The 15,621-nt window shown below is 39.5% G+C and overlaps 1 protein-coding gene across 3 annotated transcripts in view; it reads left to right on the top strand.

Moving 5' to 3' along the window:
* LOC126416727 (integrator complex subunit 8) overlaps positions 1-15,621 on the top strand; it is a 153,049-nt gene that overhangs the window by 50,519 nt on the left and 86,909 nt on the right. For all 3 annotated transcript variants that reach the window (XM_050084545.1, XM_050084546.1, XM_050084544.1), the window contains exon 7: positions 14,745-14,996. In XM_050084545.1, the coding sequence (XP_049940502.1) occupies positions 14,745-14,996 (252 nt within the window). The remainder of the gene's footprint in view (positions 1-14,744; positions 14,997-15,621) is intronic.

Below are 15,621 nucleotides of genomic sequence, written 5' to 3'. Positions count from 1 at the left end.
CAGACTTTAAGTGCTCGTTATGTAAATTGTTTATACCATCTCAAGTAAACTGTGCCTCATCAGTAAATAAAATGTATATTTGTAACTGCTGTTTACTGCTTCTCTGGATATTCTGGAAAACTATTGCAGATACACCTCTGGGACATGTTTTATTAGATTTGCCAGACCAATAACAACAAAATGAGTGGAAATTGTGCCTATCTTTAACCTCGTAAAGTTTTGCGATGACTTCGTATTAGTGAAGTTGCTAAATTTCAGGCAAAATCTTTTATTAGCCATAACTCCATAACTAAACATTTGCGGACCTATGTTTATATGAACTTTTTTCTTTAGTTTTACTTGTAGAATAACATATTAAAAATTCGTACATCTTCGTGAATCACCCTGTATACAAGCAAGGTAGTGGTAATATTTTGAGAGTTTTAAAAAGGGATGTACAGGAATCCTTGCATTTAGCTTTTTTATCTTCCTGACAATCTTTTTCTGTATTTTAAATGTTTTTTGTAGAATTTGTGGGAAAAATTATTCCGTACATAAGTAGCGACTGTATACTACGATGGTACACAGTCAGCCCTGACGAGCAGCTTGTATTCTGAGTGAGAATCCCAACAGCATATGGTCGTGAATTCAGTTTCTTATTTAAATTGTTTAGCTGCACCGCCCACTTCAAATCTGCCCGAACATGACTGCCTAGACATTTTGTATGTCTGACCTTCGACACAGTTTTTTCCTTTGATAGTGAAAACAGAGTTTGCAGGATGGATATTTTTGTGTGGTTTTGAAGGTAATTGCCACAGTTTTTTCAGAATTTATATTGAGCCTTTCGGTCCTGAACCAGTGCATAAAGGCATGCATAACTAATGTTGCAGTCCCCTGCCGATTTTTCTCATTCTGTGGTTTAGTAGAATATTAGTGTCATCTGCAAAGAGTACAGTGGTTCCAGCATGTATTTTACTAGCCAAGTCATTTATATACAACAGAAATAGGACATGTCCCAGAACTGACCCTTGTGGGATTTCATACTTGATTTTTCTCCTCATTGCTGTAAAACCTAGAATTTTTTTATGTTTCACTATCTTTGTGTTTTATTACTGTAATCTGCTGATGATTACTGAGGTACAACTGGAGTCACATTTCAAACTGGCCTCTAATTCCATAATTACTTCATTTATGCAAGAGAATGCCATGATCAGTAACATCAAAGGCTTTACTTACAAGGGAACCTCCCCATCGCACCACCCTCAGATTTAGTTATAAGTTGGCACAGTGGATAGGACTTGAAAAACTGAACACAGATCAATCGAGAAAACAGGAAGAGGTTGTGTGGAAGTATGAAAAAAATAAGAAAAATACTCAAACTGAGTAGTCTATGCATATGATATGCAACATCTCGGAGAATATGAGCTCATGAGCGCCGTGGTCCCGTGGTAAGCGTGAGCAACTGCAGTATGAGAGGTCCTTGGATCAAGTCTTCCCTCGAGTGAAAATTTTAATTTTTTATTTTCAGACAATTATTATCTGTCCGTTTGTTCATTGACATCTCTGTTCACTGTAATAAGTTTAGTGTCTGTGTTTTGCGACCGCACTGCTAAACCGTGCGATTAGTAGACGAAAGGACGTGCCTATCCAATGGGAACCGAAAAAGTTTGATCGCAAGGTCATAGGTCAACCGATTCCTCCACAGGAAAACATGTCTGATATATTCTATATGACACTGGTGACGGCATATGTTGTCGACCCGCCTAACTTGTACACTTGGCGAATGGGTAAAAAGATTCTTCTACCTTGCTCGATTTAGGTTTTCTTGTGGATGTGATAATCACTCCCAAAAAAGTGATCGCATCGGACGGACGGACGGATAGATAATAATTGTCTGAAAATAAAAAACTAAAATTTTCACTCAAGGGAAGACTTGAACCAATGACCTCTCGTACTGCAGCTGCTCACGCTAACCACGGGACCACGACGCTCGTGAGCCCATGCTGTCCTCGATGTTACATATCATATGCATAGACTACTCAGTTTGTGTATTTTGTTTATTTTTTTCATACTTCCACACAACTTCTTCCTGTTTTCTCGATTGATCTGTGTTCAGTTTTTCAAGGCCTATCCACTGTGCCAACTTATAACTAAATCTGAAGGGGGTGCGATGGGGAGGTTCCCTTGTTAGATCCAGAAATATCCAAGATACATGTTGCTTATCATCCACTGCTTTTAATACTTCATTTAAGAAGGCAAAATTTGCTGTGTGAGTTGACTTTCCAGCTCTGAACCCATGCTGGGAGTCACTTAGCAGCCTCTCTTTATTTAAGAAAACTGTTAATCTTCTAAGGAACATTTATTCCATAATTTTGCTGAAGCCTGACAATACTGAAACTGGCCTATATTAGCAATATCACTTTTTGCACTCTTCTTGTGCAAAGGTGTTACTTTTGCAGTTTTTAGATTATTTGTAAACAAACCACTATCAAAAGATGAATTTACTATTTCTGTTGGTGGTTCAACAATAAATGTTGCACTAACTGTAATAATGGCATCTGGTATCTCAACACCCACTGAATATTTATTAGATAATTCTTTTAGAATTCTTGACAGTTCCTCAGGTGTTGCTGGATACAAGAATAATGTGTTTCGATGACTTTTTGATCTGAGTGACTGGCTGGCCGTTTGTCAAGGTGTGTTTTTATTAACAGCTTTGCTATAATAGAGAAATAATTGTTGAAAGCACTGGCCACATGTTTGAGGTCAGTTAGTTTATTTTTATTTATAATCAGCTCTATATTACTGTTATTAACTGGCCTGGTGCCCGTTTCTTTCCTTTATAATTTGCCAGGTTGCTTTAGTTTTGTTCTAGGAATTACACAATATTTTGTCGTTTTCTAGATTTTTTTTTGGCTTTTGAAATAACTCATGTTAGTATTCTTTTGTATCTTTTGAAATACGCAACAAAGTCAGGATTAGTATTTTGCTTGCAGTACTCATACAATCTCCTTTTATTGTGATATGATATCCTTATCACTTTCGTTATCCTTGTGTTTGTTTTTTCAGTACAGTTAAACATAGTTATTGTCTTGGGAAATGCCATTTCAAAAACAATGTTTGAATGTAGCCATAAACTTATCACATTTCTCATTGGTATCATTACAGTCTTACACATCTTTCCAACTTTCATCTTTCCAACTTTCATCTTTCCAACTTTCACCCTTTTGTTTGAAACAAGTGACGTGGAGATAGTCAGTGAAAGCTCTTGCTGGTTGATGAACTGTACTCCTGGCTGTATAGTTACTTGAAATTGTACTGCCATTCATTGGATTAATTTTGCTATAATAGACATTCATCTTTATTGAAGGCTATATGCTGAAGTTCACCATGTTGTGCCATCTACATATTTGATTGTAAAGATCTGTGCTTTCACATCTCAAAGATCTTCTTTCTTGGCATCTGTGAGCAGCATTCACAGAAACTAGCCTTTAATGACAGTTGTTTTCTTTTTCATATGTCAGTTGTCATAATTAAAATGAGTGTAACAACCATATCCTTTGTCAGAGCTCTGATCACTTATCATTGAGCCCGTAAATGAGCAGCCTATCCATAACCCTTCCCAATCATGCCAAAGTTGTAGTTCACTGACCTCCCAACCCACAAAATATCCTGGCCCATCAATTGCCACATCTGTTTCCAATCCCTTGCTACTTTGTCATCTTGGCATCTGTGAGCAGCATTCACAGAAACTAGCCTTTAATGACAGTTGTTTTCTTTTTCATATGTCAGTTGTCATAATTAAAATGAGTGTAACAACCATATCCTTTGTCAGAGCTCTGATCACTTATCATTGAGCCCGTAAATGAGCAGCCTATCCATAACCCTTCCCAATCATGCCAAAGTTGTAGTTCACTGACCTCCCAACCCACAAAATATCATGGCCCATCAATTGCCACATCTGTTTAACATCTGTTTTAACAATGGTTGAGATCTTTTGATGTGCAGGGTTTTTAGTTTTTTCCTGTACGCTCTCTGCAGTAACAAGCTACGTGACCATGGCACTGTCATTGCATACTGATATGCTGTTCCGTTTTCAGAAGTCAACTCCCCAAAATGGAAAATCGTAAATTTTCTGTAATCCAAGGTTTGCTGCTTCATCACTTATTATGAGGAAGAGGTTTCATAGCTGATTTGACTCTGCTGCTGTTATTATTCCAAATAAAAATTTAAGTTTGTATTTTACTTGTTTACTTGATTAGTTCCACTTCCTCCTTGTCTTCGCCGCTTGGAGTCATAATATCTTTACACACCAAACAACAAATCTTTCATTTAGGTAGCATGAAAATATTCTTTGAGCAATCAATCCTTGAAAAAACCATCAGTCAATTTGCAAGGGAATCTAGATGGTATAGCCGCAGTCCAGCAGGTGTCTCATCATCGTATAGGTAATCATTGTTCTGTTCGTGACATCATCAGTCCATGTCACAACAGCAACAGCCTTGAGCTGCCATCATGTGCATATGCTTCATTCAGCACAAATGTACTGCACGTCCCAAGCACTGGGCAATGTGTAATAGGTCCCGTAAGAAAGAACACATTGCTACTGTATTTAACTCCTTTTCAAACGTGGAACAGAAACATGGATGCGAACAGCATGTCAGCAGTGACGGTGTCTCAAAGCAAGTTATGCATTGAAGTGTGTGTGTTTAACATGTCATTGAGAACGCAGATGGACATGGGTGCAGCAGCAACGTTAGTGAACTCTCAAGACTTGGGTGGACTTCGGTTCTCCTCCTCTGACTACAGTGTCATGGAGGCTAGTGACTTACAACAAACAACAGATTCTCATTCTTGGACAGTTTTCTGCATCTGTGACTTACAAGGCTGTGGTTCATTCATTAACATTCCTAGTTGTGGACAATGCTTACATTGAAAATCTGTTTGATTTGGGCACTTTTAAACTGTGTGGATTCTCCATTGATGAAGTGCATTTGGTTTCTGATCAAGTTCCATATCAACAGTTAGATGCTCTCAGCACTGAAATTTCCTCTCTATTTTCTCTAGGACTGGATTGTGCAACAGAATATTATGATGAAACAGTCTGCCTGCCCCCTTTTTTTCTGGGCCCACCTCATTCCAGTAACTTTACAGGATCAGAGAAAAGCAGAATTAGATCATCTTCAATCCCTTGATGTTCTTCAACCTCTTTCTTCCAGTGAATGGTCAGCACCACTGGTGATATCAAGAAATCTACCGATCAATTATGTATCTGTGGTCATTTTCAAAAATCTATTAATGCACCAACTCCTTGTCACGCCCTGACGAGCTGTTAACAAAATCGCACCCTGAAGAGCTATTAATGATATTAGCGGGAGGCCATAATTTTTATAAGACTGCCTTATCAGAGACATATGTACACCTGCCAGTAAATGAGGAATCTAAATGCCTCAATACCTCATTTGAGCTTTATCAACATCAGTAGTTGCCCTTTGGTGTGGCAAGTGCACCAGCTATTTTTCAACACTTTTTAGAGCAACTTACTGCACCAGTTCCAGGCTGCATCAGCTGTTTAGATGATGTAGTAATGTCTGGCGCATCAACAGAAGAACATTTGCACAACCTTCATGCTCTGTTTTCTGTTTTCCAATCTACAGGGTTAAAGTGCAATTTGGACAAGACAGTTTTTTCAACCAACCATTATTTATTTGGGTTTTTAAGTGTCGCATTCTGACATTAAACAATTGTACCAGCATGTTAATGCTATGGTTGCACTGTCACACCACACGTCTATCATGGATTTACAGAATTTTTTTAGGCAAAACTGTGTATACCCACACATTCATACCAGATGCTGCTACTGTGGCACAACCACTCCAAGCATTATTATGTAAAGATGTTCCATTCCACTGGCCCCTGGTTTATGGTGGGCATTGAAGTTGTTGAAATTTAAGCTGCAGTTGACCACTTGTTTGGTAACTTTTCAGCCAGACCAGCACTTTGTGTTAGCGACGGATGCAACTGTGTGGCCTTGGTGCCTTATTGCATTTACTGACTGGTCTGGAAACAACATTTGACAAAGAGGAACTGCTTTGTTTTCCCTTCGACGTGGAAGTTCAAACTGTTGCTGGTGGATTTCGTATTACTAGAACTAAAATTGCAGCTGCAGTAGCCACGAATCCTGTTTTAAGTAAAGGTTTGGTTCGGTGCCCTCACCTTCTACACCATGGCTGCTGTCTTCAGAACTGGCTCCTCTGCTATGGGCACCTCCTGCAGAGAGAGAGAAAGAGCTACACTATACACACTTGCACATTTAAACATTACAAGCACTGTATCTCGTCTGGAGTGAAGGCTGTTTCAGATGGAGTGAATGAGTGTAGAAAGGAAGCAGTAAAGCAAAGGAGGGTTGGAGGAAAGGGTGGCTGACTGGAGGGAAGGAGAGGCAGCAAATGTATGTGATAAGAAAATGGACCTGATGGGTTCACTCTGGTGCAGGCAGGGGGAGTTTCTTGGTGGCACACAATGATGTGGAGCAGTATATTGGCAGGGGGAGATAAAACAGAGGAGCAGGGAGACTGCAGAGAGGAGGGTGCTAATGTAGAATGAATGAAGTTGCACCACTGGGGTCAGAGGGTGGTGGTGGTGGTGGTGGTGGTGGTGGTGGTGTAACAGGGACTACTGGATATTGAGGGTAAGAGGATTGTGTCACTGAAGGATGTATTGCAAGAACAGCTCCAATCTATGCAGTAGAGTGGAAAACTGGTATTTGGGGAATAGAGGGAATCCAGATGGAACACATCGTGAAGTAGCCACGGAAGACGAGCAAGCAAGTTGCTTTCAGCGACATGTTTTGCCATTGCATGGTCAACTGTGCTGCTGTCCACAGTTTGAAGGTGGATGGCTGGTTGGTAATCACACTTCACAAAAACCTCCACAAAAGTTGCATTGGAGCTATAATTCCATACAGAAAAATCGTGACAATTGAAGTGTGCTCAGCATAGCTGTTTTGCTCACCTACTGTTAGTCTCATAACATGAGTGTGTATATCTCTTTACAGCATCATCTCAGTTTTATCGCAGCTCTCTGGACAACTGTTGTTTTCAGTCATTTAATTTTGGTTCGCCAGCAGCCTTCTGTACTTCATAGCTTTCACCATACAAAATATATTATGTGGTGTGCCTGGTTTCACAGAGTGCTCTACCTTTGACAAAATAGGATATACCTGTTACAAGAAAAGTAAGGGATATGCTTGGAGGAGGGAGAGGGGGGGGGGGAGGGGTGTGTACACAGGTGGGGCAAGTTTTGCGCTTGTCTTCTTCAGGGGGATGACAAAGTAGCAAGGGATTGGAAACAGATGTGGCAATTGATGGGCCAGGATATTTTGTGGGTTGGGAGGTCAGTGAACTACAACTTTGGCATGATTGGGAAGGGTTATGGATAGGCTGCTCATTTACGGGCTCAATGATAAGTGATCAGAGCTCTGACAAAGGATATGGTTGTTACACTCATTTTAATTATACCATACAGAACAGATGCACTCAATGGTTGCAGATGTCCATATGGTTCTAGGTTGAATGCAGCATTATATTCTGGGCAGTTTTACTGTTCCTGATGGGAACTTCCAATTCACAGTTCATGCAACATTTCTTGTAATTAAGAGAGTACCACAGTACTACAACTCAATTACTGACCACCCTATCTTCAACTTATAAACGGCTTTCTTGTTTATCAAATGAAAAGCACATATTTCTGGCTCCGAGGGGTTGGTGTAAGCCATTTTGTGCAGTGTAATCTTGACAAACCATCAAGGGCATTAATGATCCTCTGAAGAGATACAGATTTTGTGCTCTGGGTGCCAATAGTGAGATCATCAGCTTACAAGAAACTTTGGTATTGGGGGCCAGAGGCTGGTTGTCCATATATTGAACAGAACTGAAGAAATAACATTTCATTGGGGATGCCCATTCTTCTGTTATCTTCGTAAACTGCACTGTTCTTGGAAATTAATGAGGGGCCAGTGATTCTGTAGGAGAGTGGCAATTTGCACAGATACTTGATGAAATTCAAACTGTCTCTCAATTTTCCAACTCTGGAGGATGTGCTGGCCAGGAAGATTTTACTAAATTGATTGCCAGATCCCAAGCATTAGTTAAATTGAAACTTCCATCCCTGTTTAATTCATTTTCTGACATCTTTATTTCACTAGACTCCTTAATTATGCTGTTCCAGAAACTTGGTGTTTACACCAAGACAACCGTCTCATCACATTTCTTCCCATGATTGTATGTGATACAGAACTTCAGCAACAGATAATTTTCATGGTTGTTTTAGTCAGGTGTGTTGCTGATATTCTTTGCATTTCTCCTCAACTGCCCCATGTAAGATATGCCTCATTCCCATTGAATGTGATAAACTCCTGACTTTTGCAAAGAATATTTTTTATCGTAATTGAGTGGAGTGAAATACACTGTATGCCATGTTTTCATAGGAGTCTACTGAACTCTCTGGATATTTGACCATCTTAAGGCAGTTAAGCAATTTTTGGCTTCTCGGTGACTGTCTCCACCTCTTTCTCAGGTGTTCCCGAGTTTGATTACATCGTCTGTTCATCGGATGCTCTGAGTACACATTCTTCCCGAACACCAAGTGTTGTAATTCTCTGGTGCAGCTCTCCTTGTCTGAAAGTGTTAAAGCTGTATGGATGAAAGTTTTCAACACTGAATTTCCCTGTGATGGATGGTGATGGCTTGATGTGTGGAGAGAGAGGTCAGTGTGCATAGGTTTTCTATATACGCTGTGGCCCATGGATGTGTCCATTCTCTTAACTAACATGTCAAGGGTAGGTAATTGGCCCTGTTTTTCAAGCTCCATAGTGAATTTTATATTGCAGCATACAGAGTTTAAATGTTTCAGGAAGCCTTGACACTTTTCCACTTCATGTGGCCACATCACAATTGTGTTACCCAAGTACCAATAAAAACATGTACAAGGTGAGTTCAATAAGTAATGTAATACATACTTTTTCTGAAATCAAGTTCATTTTATTCAGGATTCCAGTACTTCACCCGTTTGGCTACAACACCCTATATTTCAGCATAATCTCAGTTGAATGTGACAAGTTTTCAATGTGACACCTTTTCCCCACCTACCTGGAAGGGCCTATATGCCTGCATGGTATCACTCTACTTTTCAATGTCGGAGCTTAGCTCTTGCAGCTTCACTAACCTCCCCATCATCCATATACTGATTCCCCCAGAGTGCACCTTTCAATGGCCTGAATAGATGGAAATTGGAAGGCGTGACATAAGGGCTGCAGGGTGGATGAAGAATAACTGTCCAATGAAGTTTTGTGAACTTCTCTTAGGTGCACAGACTTGTGTAAGGAATTGAATTGTCATAGAGAAGTAGAAGTTCGTTTGCATTTTTGTGGCAACGAATATGCTGTAGTTGTTTCTTCAGTTTCCTGAGCGTAGCACAATACACTTCAGAGTTGATGGTTGCACCACAAGGGAGGACATCAAACAATGTCCCAAAAGACCAATGCTGTGACTTTACCAGCTGAGGCTGTGGCTTTGAAGTTTTTCTTCGGAGGAGAGGTAGTGTGATACCACCCCATGGATAGCTGTTTTGTTTCTGATTCAAAGTGATGAACTCAGTTTCGTCACCTGTGACAGTGTTTCACCAAAAATTATCACGATCAGGCTCGTAATGCGCAAGCAATTCTGCACAGATGGTCCTTTGTTGCTCTTTACGGTCTTTTGTTATGCGGTGGGGAACCCAGCGGGCGCAAACCTTTGAGCATCCCACCTGGTGAATGAGTGTGTCAGCACTACCAACAGAGACATCCAGTTGAGCAGCGAGGCATTTGTGATCCCTCAGTCACCTTGAATGAGTTTGTCCGCACATTCCAATATTGCAGGGGTCACAGATGTGTGCCACTAGCCAGCACATAGGAGATAGAATAGGTGCGCGTGATCTTGCTGCGATAATGACAGATGCCTCACCCAATTACTCATTGTGCTTTTGTTCACTGCCAGGCCTTCATAGACATTCTGCAAGTGCCAATGAATATCTGCAATTTGCTGTTTTTCTGCCAAAAGAAACTTGATGACGACTCTTTGCTTGGAACGCAACTCCCTTACAGACACCGTTTTGAAGGCTACATATAGTGCTACTACCTATTGAAACTTCATGAAAGTACAGGGGCTTAAGTGAAAATATACCAAGATGTCCCATAACAAATACTGGATTTTTTTCAATAAAAATTGGCCAAGAGAAAAAATGTTGCATTACTTGTTGAATGCCCCTTGTAAGTTTCAGCTTAACAGATTTTTAGTACCTTTGCTTCAAAGTGTCTCATGTATAGGTTCACTACAACAGGTTATAAAGGATTACCCATTGCCATGCCGTCAATTTGTTCATAATATTTATCACTGAATAGGAAATATGTAGATGTCAGAACATGTCTAAAAAGCTCTGTCAAACAATCATTGAACTTCTCCACAGTTAGTTCCAAGGAATAGCCACATATTTGCTGAGAATGTGTTTCCATGTGAACACCACATTAACGACTCTGCTGACATTGTACATCACATCAGTCAATTGCGGCCCGAGGTTACGGATATTGTAGTCAGTTTCAAGGCAGTCTCCCTCTTTTCATGAGTTCCGTTTTCTGATTATGTGGAATTATTTGTGAAAAACTTCCAGTGATTGTTTCACAGAACTTTTAAGGCACATACTCACATCTACTTATTTCCCTTCCAGTGATTGTTTCACAGAACTTTAAGGCACATACTCACATCTACTTATTTCCTATCTGACAGAAATTATTATGAACAAATCAGTGGTGTGGTGATTAGTAGTCCCGTATTGCCTGTCATGACAAACCTAAACAGGTGACATTTAGCAAAGACACTGGAATTCACCAAGTTGAAATTCAAGTGTTACTATTGGTATATGGGTGACACATCTGTAGTGTAGCAACATGGAGTGGAAAAGCTTCAAAACTTCCTGGAATATTTAAACTCTGTCCATCATAATATAAAATAACTTGAAAAAGAGGGCCAACCCTTTCATTGATGTATCAGTTAAGAGGAGGATGGAAGAATACGTGGGTTACAGTGTTTATACGAGGGGGTGATTCAAATGAAAACCTTGAAAGTTCAACAACATTTTGTAAAGTTGTGTGATAAATTGGTAGGTGGCAGTAGTGTTCCTTGAGGTTCAGAAAGTGACCAACAGGTAGCAGAGCAATACTACAACACTGGAGAAGGGAGCAGCATCCACAACAAGATAAACTAACCTTCCTGCTGTCAGCATGCCCTGCTCTTGAGCAGCGGTCTGTGATGCATTTTTTGTATAGCGGGGGTGTCAGACCAATTAAAATTCATCACAGAATGACAGCAGATGGTGATTTGTGTTTGCCATTGCAGAAAGTGTACAGCGGGTGTAGGAAGTTCAAAAGCAGTGTAACTTCTGTGGAGGATGCCCCAAGAACAGGGCAGGCTCACTGGGTAGTGATGGACGAGAACATTGCATAAGCGGAGGAGCGTGTGAAGGAGAACAGTTGCAGAACTCTGAATGAAAAAGCTATAAGTTTGAAGATTAGTATTGGTTCAGCACAGAATATTGTTCACAATACACTGCACTTTAGTAAAGTGTCTACAGGATAGGTGCCAAGTCAGTTGACTGCTGAATTGAAAGACCATCATGCTGATGCCTGTGAAGAACTTTTGCATCATTTCCACGTCAAATGTGATGCTTTTCTGGGAAACCCTATTACAGGCAATGAGACTTGGGTCCACTATCACCAACCAGAAAAAAGGTCAGGCACTGAATGGTGCCACAGCTCATTGCCAAAACCAAAAAAATTCCATGCTCAACTGTCTTCAGGAAAAGTTGTACTCATTCTCTTCTGGGGTGCAAATGGTAAATTTTAGATCATTACATGGGTAGGAAAGTGACAGGAGCTAGTACTTCTTATTCAGACATGCTGAAAAATCAACTTTGGTGTGCAATCAGGAGTAAACAATGAGGACTTCATACTTTAGGAGTATTTCTACAGCGTGCCAACATTCAACTGCATACAACCCGTAAGACGGTTTTGACTGTTGGGAATGCAGGAGAATGGCATAGGTTATCTTCGGTCAGAAAGGTTTCTGGCAGTTAGTAATAAAATGATATTTATTAAATACGAAGAAATACTCAACTTAAATGATGCTGCTTCTTGTGAAATGTCCAGCTCAATTTGAAATGACTACAAGCCCTCTAAAATATTAAAGTCGTGTGAGTGTGCCTCTGAATGATGCTTCTGTAGAGTCCAGAGCTGGCCTATGATGCCTGTGGAGCCTACCGTATTTACTCGAATCTAAGCCGCACTTTTTTTCCGGTTTTTGTAATCCAAAAAACCATCTGTGGCTTAGAATCGAGTGCAAAGTAAGCGGAATTTCTGAAAAATGTTGGTAGGTATCGCCACAACTAACTTCTGCCGTCAAATATATGTAGCGCTACACAGGCATGCTTTGCAGGCACAAAGATAAATACTGGCGTCAAAACCTCTGAGTCAGTAAATAAATTTAAAAAAAAGGTGGAAGACCAGCTTTTTTCTCTGCCCCGAGTTTCGACCACTGCATTTTCATACATTATCCAACGAAGCAAATACAAATTCCATATTGTTCGTCTTCGAATGTAGTAGCATTTCAATGTACTACAAAAATCCGACTGGTGAGACTGTTTGGGATGTTTGTCAATATGGCCAACTCTACGTTGTGAATTTTTTCGTTCCTGTGAGAAGAGATGGTTGCTAATAGGAACTTTTATGAATTGTGAATCACATGCAGTATTCTCTTCACCATAGGAATAAGACGAATATAAACATTTTGCAGTGTATTCTTTCGTGTTTGCTGCTATCTCATTTAAATCCTGTCTGCCTAATAAGCTACAAAACTAGTGTGAGACAACAGCAAACGCGGAAGAATATACATATCATGTCATGTTTGTATTTGTATTTTCTTATGCCTAATAGTGATACAGTCAGAAATAAAGCACGGCAATTGACTAGATTTTTAAATCTAAGATGACTCTAATTTCTGTGCAGAGTGTAATGTACTAAAGAGGCGTCTGCAAAGTTTTTCAAACAGCGAAAAATTTTAGCTAAACTCTTGTTCAGAACATCTTCTATCAAACGCAGTCTATTATTTGATTCTTGTTGATCATTATCAAAGAAAGCAGCAGTGTAAGTAACAACAAATAGCAGTCTCTTGCCATTGTTTCGCTAATGAGACAATTCCTCTCTCTCTCTCTCTCTCTCTCTCTCTCTCTCTCTCTCTCTCTCTCTTTTTGGACACAGTGCAGTAATGCGTTTTCAGCTTAAGAGTGACGCAAACACCTATAACAAAGAAAACGGCATTTATCAGATCAAAGCAAAATAAGCAATCGATTCAAACCAGACGAAGCACGTGAAAAAGGAAGGGTATCCGTATAAATACGGACAGAGCGCCTGACGCATAGCAATGGCTACGTGGTAAAGCTTAACTGCTAAGCTTACGACTCGAACCAAACTACTGTAGCTGTATCGTCATTCATTTGACCTAAATTGTGTCTCATATTACAATGGACCAACTTTGTTTCGATTTGGAGGTGCGGCCTAAAACTTTTCTCTCCCCTTGAATTTCGAGTCTCAAATTTCAGGTGCGGCTTAGATTCGGGAAATTTTTTTTTCCTTTATTTCGAGTCTCATTTTTCAGGTGCGGCTTAGATTCGAGTGCGGCTTAGATTTGAGTAAATACAGTACACACACTATCACACAATAATAGATCAGTGGAATAAATTGAGAAAGGTAAGATGTGCCCTTAGAACTTGAATGAATTGACACTTTTTCTGTCAGTCACGTAATAAGTTTCAGTCTTCGAAATGCTGTGCCTGATTTTTGTGGGGTGAAATACTAAGGTTGCACTTCGTAGCTGGCAGTTGGAATTCATGGATGGTTATTTGTAATGATTTCTCATTGCTGCATTGTCGCAGTTAGTATCTACTTACCAACATTACAAATATGAGAGCTGTCATATAGTTAGTATTAATATGTTATATAATTCTTGTTCTTCTGCATCCAGTACCACTGCACATCCACTTTATAAAGTTGGAGTTTGGCTACAGTTCTATTGTACACCACATACAGCACCAGTAATACAGTCACTGAAAATCTTCTACACCTTTTGCAACAAAGTAATTTATATTTTTGTGTTTTTATTTGTATTATGGTTCGGCCATTGCCTTTTTGTCTTTTACTGTAACTAAATAAAGCTATCCTCAACCAAGATTGGTTAAACGCTGCGGTGGTTTACTAGACATGATCATATGAGGTGGGGCATCAACTTGCCTTTTTTGAATCTCTGAACTGATTTATCCCACCAGTTGTAGGGAGATCTACAGCTTAATGTAGACCCCAATTCCAGTGCACCTTGGCATTTTTAACATTAACATGTCATTGTCAGAGGTGAAAGAGGCAGTAAATGAAAGAAAAAATCCTAGAACTGAAGACTGAACCCCAGACTTTGGGATTTGTAGTCAGACCCGTACCTATTAGTGATCAAGCCACAATGTCTATGTAGTGGATTTTTATTGTAGTTAAAGAAATAAACTTGTTTCTAAATCATTCATTGAGATGCAGGTCAACACACTAAAAGTGTGGACCTGTGTCACCTTTCGTGTTCTTTTATAGTGTATACTTGAGATAGATATCTGAACTACGTGTGCTTGCTTTGCAGGGTATTGTCTCCATTCTTCAGGCTGATAATGTTAGACGTGAAATTCCTCTAGTGTATAGAGCCACTTTAGAACTTGACATTCAAGGTGCACTTTCAAGTGGGAAATTCACAGTAGCACGTGACTTACTTCTGCAAGTTCAAACACTTAATGTTGTGAGGAAAGTGATTGGAGGAGAACCACAGTGCACGGAGTATATTCAGGTCCTCAAAAATCCTGCGACTGCAGACAAAGCAGCTGATATGCTGATTTCTGTAAGTATCTGCATTCACTTTCTGCATTTTAATATTTAATGTCATTCAGACTTACAAGAAGATTCTTCTGAATATATCTGAATCATTGGCAAGGAATGGAATTTGTGTAAAAATGTTCCATATTTTATATGTAGTCCCAAAGATCAAGCTGTGTTAATGGAAAAGTATGTATGACTGTAGCTTGACTGTGGTGAAGATTACTGCAGAAAGACTGTACATGTTGAGGTGCAGGATTAGGTTATATTGTGAGGTTTTAGATAAGAGGTGATTTGTAATCATACAGAAGAACTGGAAACCAAGAAAGACAAATGGCTTGACTGATTAAAGAGAATGATATATCAAACAAGAAAGGAGGTCCATACAACCAGATGAAGAATGAGTAATAACTTTGACTATTACGTAAAAAAAAAAAAAAAAAAAAAATAATAATAATAATAATAATAATTGAAGATTGATAATCAATAACACCCTTACATATGCTGTTCATGATGACTTCATTTGGGTGTCACAAGTTTTTGTTTTTTCGTGTAATATGTTTGTGGAATCTTGCAGTGGGTAACTGTGCAAGTAATAAGTAATAATGTAACCTGAAGACATTATTTCATGTTGATAATCCCATGGTTTT

This window comes from Schistocerca serialis, chromosome 8 (genome assembly GCF_023864345.2).
Source record: "Schistocerca serialis cubense isolate TAMUIC-IGC-003099 chromosome 8, iqSchSeri2.2, whole genome shotgun sequence".
NCBI classification, from domain to species: domain Eukaryota; kingdom Metazoa; phylum Arthropoda; class Insecta; order Orthoptera; family Acrididae; genus Schistocerca; species Schistocerca serialis.
The sequence above is the reverse complement of the archived record's forward strand: the minus strand, read 5'-3'. Positions and strand labels throughout refer to the sequence as shown.